We start from the raw sequence: 12,167 nt of genomic DNA, 5'->3' as shown, positions 1-12,167 counted from the left end.
CTCCCTTCTGTATGCCTGTGGTGTCCCTTCCTCCTATGGATCAGTTTGGCTCCTGACCATGTCTCTGCCCTTCCTTTCCTCTTCAATGTAGCATCTCCTCTACATTTAAATGTGGAGAGTCTGTTCTGAGAGTTTTTGGATTGTTCACTGAGTTATGTGCACTGGGGTGGGTGTTATCTAGGTGTATCTGTGGGATAAAGTGTGCTTAGGATTCTCCACCATCTCTCATTGTAGTTTTGATTTGCATTTCCCTGATGATTAGAGATGTTGAGCATCTTTTCATGTGTGTGTTGGCCGTCTCTGTGTCTTCTTTGGAAGAATGTCTATTCAGGTCCTCTGTGCATTTTTTTTAACCAGATTTTTCGTTTGCTTGTTTGTTTGGTGTTGGGCTTTATAAGTTCTTTATAGATATTTTGGATATTAACCTCTTATAGATACATCATTTGCAAATACCTTCTCCCATTCAGTAGGTTGCCCTTTGTTTTGATGATTTCCTTCACTGTGCAAAAATGTTTTATTTTGATGTAGTCCCAATAGTTTATCATTGTGTTTGTTTCCCTTGTTTGAGGACACATGTCTAGGAAAATGTTTCTATGGCTGATGTCAAAGAAATTACTGCCTATGTTTTTGTTTAGGAATTTTATAGTTTCTAGTCTCACATTTAGGTCTTTAATACATTTTGAGTTAATTTCTGTGTTGAGGGTAAGAAACTGATCCAGTTTCATTCTTTTGCATGTAGGTGTGCAGTTTTCCCAGTACCATTTATTGAAGAGACGGTCTTTTCCCCATTGTATACTTGTGCCTTCTTTGTCATAGATTACTTGGCCATATAAGTGTGGGTTTACTCTGGGTTCTCTGTTCTTTTCCATTGATCTGTGTCTCTTTTTGTGCCAGTACCATATTCTTTTGGTTACTATGGCTTTGTAAATGTATCTTAAAATCTGGAATTGTGACACTTCCAGCTTTGTTTTGCTTTCTAATGATTACTTTGTCAATTCGGAGTCTTTTGTGGTTCTATTCAAATTTTAGTATTATTTATTCCACTTCTGTGAGAAATGTTTTTATTTTGATAGGGGATGCATTAAATTTATAGATTTCTTGGGATAGTATGGACATTTTAACAATGTTTGTTCTCCCAATCCATGATCATGGCATGTTGTTTCATTAGTTTGTGTCATCGTCCATTTCTTTCATCAGTGTTTTTATCGGTCTCAGAGTACAGGTCTTTCTCCCCCTTGGTTAAGTTTATTCCTATGTATCTCATTATTTTTCTTATTAATTGTAAATGAGATTATTTTTAAAATTTTACCTTCTGCTACTTCATTATTAATGTTTAGAAATACAGATTTCTGTATATAAATTTTGTATCCTGTGACTTTACTGAATTCATTTATCAATTCTAGTAGTCTTTAGGGTTTTCTGTATATAGTGTCATGTCATCTGTAAATCATGAGATTTTTACTTTTTCCTTACCCATTTGGTTACCTTTTATTTATTTTTCTTGTCTCATTGCTGCGGCTAGGACTTCTTGTACTATGTTGAATAAAAGTGGTGAGAGTGGGCATCCTTGTTCCTGATCTTAGAGGAAAATTTCTCAGCTTTGCACTATTTAGATGTTAGCTGTGGAATTTTCATATATGGCATTTACTATGTTAAGTATATTGTCTCTAGACCTACTTTGTTGAGAGGTTTTATCACAAACGGATATTGTGCTTTGTCAAATGATTTTTCTGCATCGATTGACATGATCCTATGATTTTTCTCTATTCTTTTGTTGATGTGATGTATCACACTGATTGATTTGTGAATTTCGGACCACGCTCGCATCTCTGGAATAAAAGTACTGACGGGTCCAGTTTGCTAATAATTTGTTGAGGATTTTTACATCTGTGTTCATCAGGGATATTCATCTGTAGTTTTCTTGGAATGTCTTTATCTGGCTTTGCTATCAAAATGAATGAATTTGGAAACTTCCCCTCTTTTTCTATTTTTTGGAATAGTTTGTGAAGAATGGGTATTAATTCTTCTTTAAATGTTTGGTAGAAGGGTGCCTGGGTGGCTTAGTCAAGTTAAGCATCTAATCTAACTCTTGATTTTGGATCAGGTCATGATCTCACAGTTTGTGTTTTTGAGTCCCCCATTAGGCTCTGCACTTGACGGTGTGGAGCTTGCTTGGGATTCTCTCTCTATCCCTCTCTCTCTGCCCCTCCCCTGCTCACACTTTTTCTTTCTCTCTCTAAAATAAATAAATAAATAAATAAAAATGTTTGGTAGAACTCACCATCTGGTCCTGGACTTTAGTTTATTGGGACTGTTTTGATTATTGATTTCATTTCATTGATAGTAATTGATCTGTTCAGGCTTTCCATTTTTTTCTGATTTCATTTTGGGGGATTATATGTTTCTATGAATGTATCCATTTCTTCTAGGTTGTCCAATTTTTTTGGCATGTAATTTTTCATAATATTCTCTTATAATCCCTTGTATTTCTGTGGTGTCAGTTGTTATTTCTACTCCTTCGTATATAGGTTTTTTTGGGTCCTTTTTTTTTTTGATGAGTCTAGCTAACAGTTTACCAATTCCATTGATCTTTTCAAAGGGCCAGTTCCTGATTTCATTGATCCATTCTATTGATTTTCTAGTCTCTGTTTCATTGACTTCTGCTCTAATCTTTATTATTTCCTTCCTTCTATTAGCTTTGGGCTTTGTTCTTTTTCTAGCTCATGTAGGTGTAAGGTAAAGTTGTTTATTTGAGATTTTTCTTGCTTCTTGCGGTAGTACCATGTTACTATAATCTTTCCTTTGAGAGGAGCTTTTCTTGCATCCTAAAGATTTTAGATCACTGTGTTTTCATTTGTCTCATGTATTTTTTTTACTTTCTCTTTGATGTCTTGGTTGACCCATTCATTGTTTAGTAGCTTGTTATTTAAGTTCCATGTATTTGTGTTCTTTCCAGATTTTTTTCTTGTGATTGACTTCCAGTTTCATATTGCTGTGTTAAGAAAAGATTTGTGATGTAATTTCAGTCTTTTTTAATTTATTGAGACTTGTTTTATAGCCTAACATGTAATCCATTCTGGGGAAGTTTCCATGTGTAATCCACTGTTTTTGGATGAGATGTTCTCAGTATGTCTGTTAGGTCTATCTGGTTTGATGTGTCATTCAAAACCACTGTTTCCTTGTTGATTTTCTGTCTGGATGGTGTATCCACTGATGCAAGTAGAGTGCTAAAATCCCCTGCTATTATTATACATCAATAATAGAAACAGTTTCTTCCTCTGTTGGTTAGCAGATGCTTTATGTAGGTGTTCTCATGTTGGGTGCATAGTTATTTACAATTGCTATATCCTCCTGTTGAATACGATTGTTATATCCTCTTGCTGGATTACTCCTTTTATCATTATGTAGTGTCCTTTTTTGTTTCTTGATATAGGCTTTGTTTTAAAGTCTGTTTTGCTCAATAGAAGTATTGCTATTCAGTTTTCTTTTTGCTTCTATCCCATTTGCCTGGTAAATGTTTTTCCATCCCTTTACTTTCAATCTGCATGTGTCTTTAGGTCTGAAGTTAATCTGTGTTATGGATGGGTCTTGCTTTTTTATCTATTCATTCACTCTATGTTTATAATTGCAGGATATAGTCTATTTACACGCAAAGTAATTATTGATAGGTATGTACTTATTGCCACTTTTGTTACCTGTTTTATGGTTGTTTTGTAGCTTTTCTCTGTTGCTTTCTTCTTCTCTTGTTCACTTCCCTTTTAGTTTGAAAGCTTTAGTGTTATGCTTTGATTCATTTCTCTTTATTTTTTGTGTATCTATTACAGGTTTTTGATTTGTGGTTACCATTAGGTTCATGTATAATTATGTATATAGCATTCCATATTAAGTTGATGGTCACTTGAGCCTGAACCCATTCTAAAAGCACTGAATTTCTACTAACCTCCCATGTTTGTGTATATGATGTTATACTTTATATTTTTAAAATTTTGTGTACCCCTTGACTGATTTTTATAAATATTGATTTTACTGCTTTTGTGTTTTACCTCCATACTGGTTTTATAAGTGATTAATTTACTTTTATTATTTCTACTGAAGGTCTCACTGAGATCTTCCATTCTTTTCTTAAGTCCAGTAAATATCCTATGAACATTACTTTGAGTTGTTTATCAGGCATATTGCTTATTTCTTTTTCATTGGGTTCTTTTGCTGTGGTTTTATCCTGTTCTTTCATTTGGGACATAGTCCTCTGTCTCCTTATTTTGTCTAACTCTGTTTTTTATTATGTATTAGAAAAGTGAGCTGAAAGTAGTGGCCTTATGAAGAAGAGGGCCTATGGTGCCCTGTGGTGCAGTGTTCCCCGTTCAGCAGAACCAGGCATTTCAGTAGCACCGCCTTTGTGTGTTGTATCAGCCCACTCTTGTGGCTGAGCCATGTTTGCCTTCAGTCAAGTCAGTTGTAATAGCCCTTTTTGCCTGCAGAATGTGCACTAGGAAGGGTTTTGTCTCTGTGCTGTTAAAGAGGCAGTCTGGGGCTGCTGAGGTCTTCTGGTTAGGTGGTGTCAACATTCAGACCAGATGCCTGCTCAGTCCATCTGGTGAAGCTGTAGTTGCACAAAACTGTAGGGTGCTCCCCTCATCCTCTGAGATGGCCTGCACTCAGACCAGATGCCGGCTCACAGTAAGTCTGCTGGGGCTGCAGTCTCACTGATCAGCAGTGTACTCTCACTGTGCTGTTGCCATAAGGTTCAGCTACTGGGACTGTGGGTACACTGGTATGTGTGGATATCTTCCTCTCTCCCTAAGGAAGGAGTCACTTTGGAGTGGTGCTGGTCTCTGCTGGGAATGCTTGCAGGGTGTGTCATGGAGCCATTCTGGAGGGATGCCTTTGGAGTATGGCAGATTGATTAGGCTAATCTGCAGAGGAATATAGGGGCAGGGCACCAGTTGCCAGCAAGATAGGTAGAGAGTGTTTATGCTGTTTCCTGTAAGTATCTGGCCAACTAGCATGGGGTGGCGGGGGGAGGAAGAGAAATGGTATCCAGTAGCACTTTTGTTCTTTAACCATCTCCTAAAGATCCCTTTTTCTCTGACTGGGGGCATTCTGAATATATTCTAAGATTAGTAAATAAATCTTCATATATACCCCAGGTGCTTTTCAAACTTCCTTCTATGTTGTGTTTTTATGTTGACCCTTTAAGGGTGGGAACTTATTTCCTATTGTCCTCCAGCTCTCCCAAAGCTAAGCCTACTGATTTTTAAACTACTAGAATTAAGCCCTGCTGGTTGTAAAGATTCAAGAAGTCAAACCCCACTGTTTTTCAAGGTGAAATGTCATGGGGATTTGTCTTCCCAGTGTGAGTCTCTCACGCCTAGGGTGCCTGGTATGGGGTTTCTTCCTTTGGCTTCTTGTTGGGTCTCTAATGTTTGTGGTTATCTTTGCCAGGGCTTGGGTTCCTACCATGTCTCTACCACTCCTACCCTTTTCAGTGGAGCCCCTCTCTATGAAAGGCTGTTCTGCCAGTTTTCAGGCTACTTTCACAGATAGTTACACAATGTGGCTGTTATCTCCATGTGCCCATGGACTGAGATAAGCTCAGAATCCTATTACTCCACCATCTTCCCAGAAGTGAATCAACTTTGGAGTTTTAAACATCAAGTTTTTCTAAGGGAAGGTATGCATAGCCTCTGCTGATGATTCAGGAATTAATTAGACCCCGTCTCTGGATGTGGTTCCGGGCAATCTAATACACTGGCATCCTGATAATTTAACTCTGTGATAATTGTGGGTTTTGTGTTTGAGCAGGAAAAAGTGAAAGAAGAACTAAAATACTTACGAGATCAAGAAAGCCATACGGTCAAAAGTCATTTTGAAACTTTAAAGAACTTAGAAAATGAAATCTATGTACATGACTTAAAAGTGGATGCTTTGCTCTTGGAAAATGAAAAATTAAGAAAAGTAAGTTCAAGAGCTCTTCACTTTACATGGTGATTTCAACTGATTGCCTAAACCTGTAACAGTTATGAGAGAAGAGGAGATTATAGCTCTTAACACTTTTTAAATAAAGCTTAAAGTACATACAGATAAGTGCACAAATCATAAGTGAAATGCATAATGAACACACGTGGGTAATCAGCATGCAGATGAAGAAACAAAGTGTTAACAGTATCCAGGTATCTTCTATGTCCCTTCCTGTTACTAACCTCCCCACATGGGTAACACTGTACTGGCTACTAACACCAAAGATTAGTTTTGTCTATTTCTGAACATTGTATGTATAGAATGATACAATGTGCAATCTTGCTCAATACTATTTGCAAGGTTCATCTTTATTATTGAGTGTAGTATGGTTTGTTCATCCCTAGTGATGTATGGTATTCAGGTGTATGACTATGCTACAATTGTATACTCTACTGATGGGGAGTTAAGAGAGTTTCTAATAGGGGCTATTAGAAATAGTGTTGCCATGAATATTCTAGTACATGTATTTTGAGGGAACATATGTACATATTCCTGTTGGGTATATAACCCTCAAGTGGAATCTCAGGGCCATAAGGATGTGGACTGTCCATTCTAGTGCAGAGTGCTGTCCCAAAGAAGTGGTAGTAACTGCCACTCCCAACAGGGTCCATGAGAACACCATTGGTTCCACATTCTCACCAAACCCTGGTCTTTTTCCATTTATTCTGGGGGATGTGTAGTGATGTCCCATTGTGGTTTTAATTTTCATTTTCCAGATGACTAATGAAGCATCTATTTCTATGTTGTTGGCCACTAGTATACCTTTTTGTGAAGTGCCTGTTCAAGTTTTTTACCCATTTGAAACATTAGGTTGTCTGTTCTGTATTGATTGTATAGTTTTTTTCCAGTAAACCACACTGGTCTCAAGGTGAAGATCTGTATCAGTGTATCCCAAGTGTTTTGCACAGTGCCATCCGAGGGGGATTCAGTTCCATTTGATGCTCACAGTAACCTTTAAGGTGGATAAGATATTATGGTCCTTTTGTACATGAGGAAACTGAGGTTCTATATATTTTTTAATAACTTTTAATAGCTAGAGAAATAAAAACTGTCCACGGCAGTAAGACACTGAGTAAGGGAAACATTCCTTTACCTCTCTAGGTAATTCTTTTCATCATTTAAATCCGTTATCTAGAGTATGAGTACCAGTGGGTTTTTTTGGCATAATTAAAGTCGCATAAGAGATACTAATGCACTTTGAAAAGGTAAATATGCTCCAGAACCCAGACACCATCATCAGTAACCTGCACACATGCAATACAGCTTCATTCTTCTAGCCCTCGAAAAGATCTTAGAAGGCATTTCATCTACTCATGGAAATATTCCACAAGACTGTCTTTCTATCAAGATGACATAGATTATTTATTAAAATGCCTGGAATTGTTATTGCTACTTTGGTCATGGGTAAGCAAATGGATGACCGTTGAAAAAACTGATTCTAAAAGTTCTTCTTTTTAATGTATTGTCCATCTATGAGGCCCCGAATGACCTGGTGCTGTTCTCTTATTCACTCACCACTCTCCATCTTGCTGATGACATCCCAAAAGCCCCCACTGAGTCCCTAGCCTTGGGGAAGGCACAGTGAGTGCAGAGATGAATAAGACACTGCCCCAAGTCCTTAGGAAGCTCATAGTCTAGCTGAGGATGTGGGCAAATAAATAGATAATTACAATTCAGTGTGTTAACACATTTGAAAGTTGTGGGAAACCAGCTGAACTAGACAAGTCTACAAACAGTGATTCACATTCAAAGAGGGGCAGGGATGATGACTTGGACTTGGCTTACAGGGGTTTTCACTTTGGTTTACTACAAAACCTGCTGACAAGCCATGCAGACTGACACAAGATCAAGCTGCATGACTAAACAGTTTCACATCTACTTCTTCTATGGTACTGGATGCAATTTCTAAGATTTTTTTTAATCAGTAGTTTCTAGTATTTGACTATTTCTCTTAAAACTGGGTCAGTGCCAAGTTTATATCTAAAGCCCATGCTTTCAGAGTTCCCAGAGACTTTATAGAGTTTAGCATCCCTAAGCATTGAGTGGTCAGAACAGAAAGCAATGACTTTAATACCCAAACCACTACTACCACCATCACCCAACCCAGTGAAACATCTGAATGGAGTTAGCAAATCTGTGGGGTCTCCAGTTTCAAGAAATCCTTTCTCTGAGATCCTCCACCCAACTCCTCCAGTCTGGCAGCATGGCTGCCTTGGCATATTTACTGCACACACATTTTGCATACAGAGCAATATTTCGTTAGTGGACACAATGCATTTGGGCAGAATATCTTTTCATCTCTTCTTGTGGCAACTTATATTCTGAATGCAGTGTTTGTTTGGGTGCTTAAATGTTGACTGGGACACCAGGTCCCTTATCTCCTTCATCAGAATGTAAGCTTAACAAGGGTTCTGCTCACCGTTACCCCTGTACTGAGAATAGTCAGTGGCACAGAGGAGGATCAATGAATGTTTGCTGAATGGTTGCATGGATAATTAATCTACAGTATCTCAACTGCTTAGTCACATGCCTTTAATTTCCAGTATATTGCAGATATGAAGGACAACATACAGCAATACAGAAAAAGAGAAGAAGACCTCAGGGGCGCATCAGGTGACCTGTCTTGGCAACTGATAGTTCATCAGAGTAAGTAATGTGTAATGGGTGACCTTTACATATAAAGAATAGATGTTTTATTTAAATAAATTTTTAATGATTTGCGTCCAATAAAATGCACCCATCTTAAGTGAGTTTAGACAAATGCACATGCCACTGTAATCACTGCCACCCCAACCAAGTAAGATAGAGAACATTTTTATCCCTGAAAAGTTTCCTTTTCAGGGATAAAGGGTGTCCCTTAGTGGTTGCTTTCCCACCCTTTTCCCAGCTCCTGGAACCCAGTGATCTGCTTTCCATCGCTAAGGATTAGATCCAAATGGAATGATGGAATATGCACACTTCTGCACTCAGGAAGCTTTTTTTTTTTCTTAGATCCATCTGTGTTGTTGTATGTCTCATTACTTTGCTCCTTTTTATAGCTGTATGGTTAAGCATTCCATTATGAAGATCTACCATGTTTTGTTTATCTCTTCACCAGCTGAAGGACATTTGGATTGTTTCCAGGTTTTGGTTATTCTTTGTTTACGCTCATTTTTATGAATATTTGTTTTCATTTCTCTTGGGTAGATACCAAGGGGTGGAATTGCTGGGTTGTATAGGTAGTGTATGTCTAACTTGGCAGTAAGGAACTGCTAAAACAATTTGCCAAAGTTGTTGTACAAATTTATTCCACTAGCAATGGGATACTCCACATCCTCACCAACAATCAACATTGTCAAAGCACTTAAAATTATTAACATTGAAGCCATTTTAAATAGGTATATAATGGTATTTCATTGTGATTTTTATTGGTACTTCTCTGATGACTGATGTTGAATATTTTTTCATGTGCTTTCTGGCCACTTGTATATCATCCTTTGTGAAGTGCCTTGAACCAATTATCCACTGCAGCATAACAAATATTACACTTACTTTGCTCCCAAGTTGGTAATTTGGCCAGAACCTGGTGGAGACCACTCATGTCTGCTCCACATGACATTAGGTGGGGCATCCTGATGTCTGGGGATAATTTGGCAGCTGGGACTGGAAGTACCTGAAGACCCACCCACTCACTCACTATGTCTTCTATTGATTCTGGCTCTCAGCTGGTCTATGTGTAGTTGCCTGGCCTGCTCTGTTCCAAAAGCTAGCATCTCAAGTACAGGGGGTGGGGACACAAGACACCATCACTAATGGGGGGTGGGGGTGTCAGCATCACATTGTGCGAAGAGCATGTGGGATAGGATGTATTGTGGGGCCATCCCTGGAAAATACAGTCTGCCATTTGTCCAAATCTTTTGCTCATTGCTTTGTGTTCCATTGTGCAGTTAAAAACCTTTGTGTATTCTGGAAATGAGTCCTTTTTCAGTATAAGGCTTGATTTTTCATTTTCTTAATGGTTGTCTTGAAAAAAAGCAAAAATCTTTCCTTTGGATAAAGTCTGTTTTATCTGATTCATCTAAGACATTTTTTGCCTAAGCCAAGTTCTCAAAGATTTTCTCCAGTATTTTCTCTAGAAGTTTTTAGTTTTCACTTTTATGTCTGCATCTCTGGTTCATGTTTACACATGGTATGAGGTAAAGGTTGAATTTCATTTTCTCTTATGTATATCCAGTTGTTCTAGCACCATTTTTGAACAGACTATCTTTTTAGTATTGTACTACCCCAATGACTTTTTCAGATATCAGTTTTATGCATCTGTTCCTTCTCAATATCTAACTTTATACCAATACCACACTGTCCTGATTACTGTAGTTTCATATTCAGCCTGGAAATCGGGTAACAGAAGTTCTCCACATTTGTGCTTCTCTCTTAGAACTATTTTGGCTATTTTAGGTCCTTTGATTTCCATATAAGTTTTAGAATCAGCTTATTAATCTATAATTACACATACCTGCTGGGATCTTAATAGGGTTTGTATTAAATCTGTAAACCAATCTGGGGAGAACTGACCTATTAACAAAATTAAGTCTTCCAATCCAAGAACACAGTATGTATCTTCATTTGTTTAGAACTTATTTTCCTCAGCAAGATTTTGCAGCTTTGAGGTGTTTTAGTATGGGTCCTCAAGACCATCCTTAGGCTCAGTGATTAGCCAGAAGGATTCACTGGGCTCAAGCTGTTATGGTTATTGCTCATTGCAGTGAAGGATACAGAGTAAAATCAGCAAAGGAAAGTGCACATGTAGAGGAAACCAGGTGCAAAATTGCAGGTGTTCTCACCCAGTGTAGTCACACAGGTGCACTTATTTCCCCAGTAATAATGTGACAGCACTTGCAAGGGTGGTACCAAGCAGGGGCGCTACAGCCTGGGCATTCAAGGTATGTATGGAGGTAGTTGGTGACGAAGGTGTGCCATGCCTGTGAAGCCTCAGCTACTCAAGTGTCGATGGAGATGCTCACATGGGGTTTCTCCTCCTTGCTGTTAGGAGGGTAAACTGCATTGATTTTTTAAAAAACTATTTTAACATTTAGTTTTGAGTGAGGGAGAGACCATGAGCAGGGAAGAGGCAAAGAGACAGGGAGACACAGAATCTGAAGCAGGCTCCAGGCTCTGAGCTGTCGGCACTGAGCCCAGTGCGGGGCTCGAACCCACGAACCGTGAGATCATGACCTGAGCTGAAGTCAGACGCTTAACAGACCAAGTCATGCAGGTGCCCCTCCATCGATTCATTTTGGAATGTTAAACCAAGTTCCTGGGATAAAACCCACTTGTTCAAAAGCTGCTACTGTTTTTATACATTGCTGGATTCAGCTTGCTAATCTTTGCACAGGTTTTTGTGTCTGTGTGCAAGCCTGCCTAGTTCTACCTGCACTCAGGTCTGCAAAGGTGTCCTCAGCAGTAAGCCGAGTGACTACAGGGCTTGCCTCATTTGTCACTCTACTTCCGGGTACCATAGTTCTGTGCTGCTCATTCCCTGGTATCTGAAAACTGGATAGGAAAACAAATATATTTAATATATTTTCTTCTTGCAGATAGTGGGAGGGCAAGTCTGGTCCAGTTATTCTGTCATTTTGGAAGTAGAAATGTTTAGATAAACATAATTTTTGGAAAACAAATAGCATTACTTTTATAAAAATGTTCACATTTCCATAACCTCTGAATTTTGAAAATTTTTCTTTTAGGGAAGTATTTGGATTTGTGGGCTGAATTTCAGACGATGGTTAAGGTGAGCTTTTTTGTGTTGTCTCCATAAATAATATATTTCTAAAAATATTCACCTACCTAATGTGTGTGTGTGTGTGTACACGCATACACCTAAGGTAGGAGATCAGGATTGAAGGAGAGTGGCAATAGCCACCCATATCTTAAAATGTGTGCTTTATGTTGTTAAAAAAACAAAATTCACCTGAGTAAATTTTAAATATATTATCTTTACTCAATGATTCATGAATCAAGCAGCATCTGAGGAGCTATACAAAATAGAAGACTTTTTTAGGCAGAAGGGAGCAGGAACAGGNCAGAGAAAAAGAAAAAAAAAAAAAAAAAAAAAAAAAAAAAAAAAAAAGCAGACTAGTTATTGCAAAGATCACTTTTCTTTAGTGGGTGGC

The 12,167-nt window shown here is 38.2% G+C and overlaps 1 protein-coding gene across 4 annotated transcripts in view; it reads left to right on the top strand.

Moving 5' to 3' along the window:
* Positions 1-12,167, top strand: part of CCDC175 (coiled-coil domain containing 175) — a 71,030-nt gene that overhangs the window by 52,454 nt on the left and 6,409 nt on the right. For 3 of the 4 annotated variants that reach the window (XM_077768844.1, XM_077768835.1, XM_077768853.1), the window contains 3 exons: positions 5,803-5,955; positions 8,562-8,664; positions 11,742-11,785. In XM_077768844.1, the coding sequence (XP_077624970.1) occupies positions 5,803-5,955; positions 8,562-8,664; positions 11,742-11,785 (300 nt within the window). Of the gene's footprint in view, positions 1-5,802; positions 5,956-8,561; positions 8,665-11,741; positions 11,786-12,167 lie in introns of those variants that run through there. The other variant, XM_077768858.1, reaches the window with a different exon arrangement.

The sequence above is a fragment of the Crocuta crocuta genome, unplaced genomic scaffold, assembly GCF_008692635.1.
Source record: "Crocuta crocuta isolate KB4526 unplaced genomic scaffold, BGI_CrCroc_1.0 scaffold10, whole genome shotgun sequence".
NCBI classification, from domain to species: domain Eukaryota; kingdom Metazoa; phylum Chordata; class Mammalia; order Carnivora; family Hyaenidae; genus Crocuta; species Crocuta crocuta.
The sequence above is the reverse complement of the archived record's forward strand: the minus strand, read 5'-3'. Positions and strand labels throughout refer to the sequence as shown.